We start from the raw sequence: 2,125 nt of genomic DNA on the forward strand, positions 1-2,125 counted from the left end.
CGATGCGGGTCTGATTTTGAGACACGCATCAGACCCGAATCAAGGTATTTTGCACCCGAAACGTCAACCTGTCAAGGTTGTTCGAACATCGCAAGAGGCCTACGTGCGTGGCCGATGTAAGAACGACGTAAGGGTGAAAAATAGGACGCGCATCAACCCCTTTTAGTGATCTTCTTCTTCTTTTTCTCTCATCTGTCACTGGGTTTGTTTTGATTAAAACAGTTTTTTTTCAGGTTTAAGTTCATTTATTTTGCTGCAATTAGTTTAGCTCACCAACGCAGACACGAATTCCCGGCAGAAACGGTGCTTAGAGAAATGCTCTGGACGAGGGGAACCGGTTGAATTGGAGCTGGACGCGTTTGTCCAGCGGCCGTTCCAAGGACACTTGCTTCGCGACACCAATCGGTTCCGTGGCGCGTCGTACAGAAGGTATCTGCAGGGACGTGGTCTTCCGGCGTGACCGTTCCGAAATGAGCTTGAGGGAAGGCGAATTCCTGGAAAATTCCATTTTCTCTGGACCTGGACGCGTTCATACAGCCTGTTGCAGTTGTGGGCTGTCTTGGGACCTGTTCCGGGCGTCGTCGTCCAAGATTGTTGCCATGCTCGTCCCGCTCACCAGTTCCAGACGTTATCGGCCTGTTAAAGAGAGGAAAAATAACGGAAATTGAAGAGTTAGAAAGTGGAATCGTTTTGAATTATAGTTGGTTTCATTTGAATGGAAGTGTTCGAGGAACGTGAACCGGTTCCAGAGATTCTTCCGGGCTTCGCTAATATTGAAACTGTATTTTGGTGTTTTGGGATACTCACATAGACGGTTGCAGTCGCTTAAGTCTTGCCCGGATCAGGCGGCGGCTTCCGGTCCAGGATTGGAGTCGTCCAATTGTTGCCTTGCGCGTTCCGATTTGCAACCTGCGACTTGAACGAACTGAGCGTTGCAGTTCCTGCAGCGGATTTTTGTTTTTCTGTTTTTTTGACAAAGTTCTCTGGCATGTACAGCGTGCATTTTCCACCCGTTCCACACCCTCGTGAACGCGCCCAACACGGAGGGGAGTTAAGAGGCCATATCTCGGACAGATTTCCGGGAGTGTGTAGATAGGACGCATACCAAATCGAGGTCGGTGCAGAACAGAATCTTCATTCTTCTTAGAGTAGATTCTGCCAATGACCGCTCGATTGTTCCTTCGTGATCATCCGCTTTGGAATGAACTTCTGCCTATTTTTCAGTGGCACCGATTCCACTGCCGCCGACTGACACATGAAACGGCATCGTTCGATTCCTGAATTTTGCTGCTCGGTGTGCACTGCATACCCTTTGAGGAAGAATGGCTTGGACGTGACTGGTTCTTTCTGGAATCCGTGGTCCGGAATCGGCCCTGATAGATTTTTCACGACCTAACATTGCGATTGGCACCGGATTCTTGATGACCGTAATTTCGCTTGGTTCGCGGCGCAGCGGGAGTTCTCGCGGGTCGGGAAGTCAAACGCGCCAAATGTGTGCTGAAGGATGGTCATCATCCGACAAACTTCTTCACAGATCAGGGAACATCCGCACGTCCTTTAATGGCATCGATTCCTCAGTCGCCTCCTGCTTCTTCGCCACATCAGAGGCGGTATGGATGCGAGCTCCCGGGGGTTCCACATCAGCCGCTAGTGCCCTGTACATTCATGAGGCCAGCATCGTTTTTGTTCAGCCGTAAAATCCGAATATCTTCCAACCACAGAGTAACCCAGAGGGAGCACTGGCATTTAATTTATGGTTGCGTTACGCGGTACATCGTGGTACATCCCCTTCAGCAACACTGTTGATTGTCTCCGAGAAAGATGACGTTTAAAGCGTTACATTTTTTCGCAGCAACCAGGTTCTAAATTTAGCTGTCAAAAATTTTCACAATCTCTCGATCAACAATGTGGATTTTCTGACGACTATCGCGGACCACATCTGGTATATCCAAAGTTTGGTGGAAGTTTTGGAAAAGGACCAACTTGGAGCTGTCTAGGTACCACCTCCTCTCACTTGTGGGCCAAGTTCCGAAAAGAATTACTTGTGTTGGAAGTTTCATGCTGGCAACGCTGTGGCTCGAACTGACCAAGTTCTCACTGGAAATGTGGTTTCGAGTAATAAATT

At 48.8% G+C, this 2,125-nt stretch overlaps 1 protein-coding gene across 1 annotated transcript; it reads right to left on the reverse strand.

Annotated features, from left to right (window-relative positions):
- Positions 1-222: 222 nt before the first annotated feature.
- On the reverse strand, positions 223-1,782 carry LOC119765117. Its single transcript, XM_038248289.1, has 2 exons — positions 808-1,782; positions 223-636 (listed from the first exon to the last, which is right to left on the reverse strand). The coding sequence occupies exons 1-2, from the start codon at positions 1,101-1,103 to the stop codon at positions 270-272; spliced, it is 663 nt and encodes a 220-aa protein (XP_038104217.1). The 5' UTR covers positions 1,104-1,782; the 3' UTR covers positions 223-269.
- Between the last annotated feature and the right edge of the window lie 343 nt (positions 1,783-2,125).

The sequence above is a fragment of the Culex quinquefasciatus genome, chromosome 1 (assembly GCF_015732765.1).
Source record: "Culex quinquefasciatus strain JHB chromosome 1, VPISU_Cqui_1.0_pri_paternal, whole genome shotgun sequence".
NCBI lineage: Eukaryota > Metazoa > Arthropoda > Insecta > Diptera > Culicidae > Culex > Culex quinquefasciatus.

Coding starts and splice junctions, on each gene's coding strand:
- LOC119765117 (XM_038248289.1), bottom strand. CDS start 1,103: ATGCGTCCTATCTACACACTCCCGGAAATCTGTCCGAGATATGGCCTC. Junction 637..807: donor AAGCGACTGCAACCGTCTAT/GTGAGTATCCCA, acceptor TCTCTTTAACAG/GCCGATAACGTCTGGAACTG.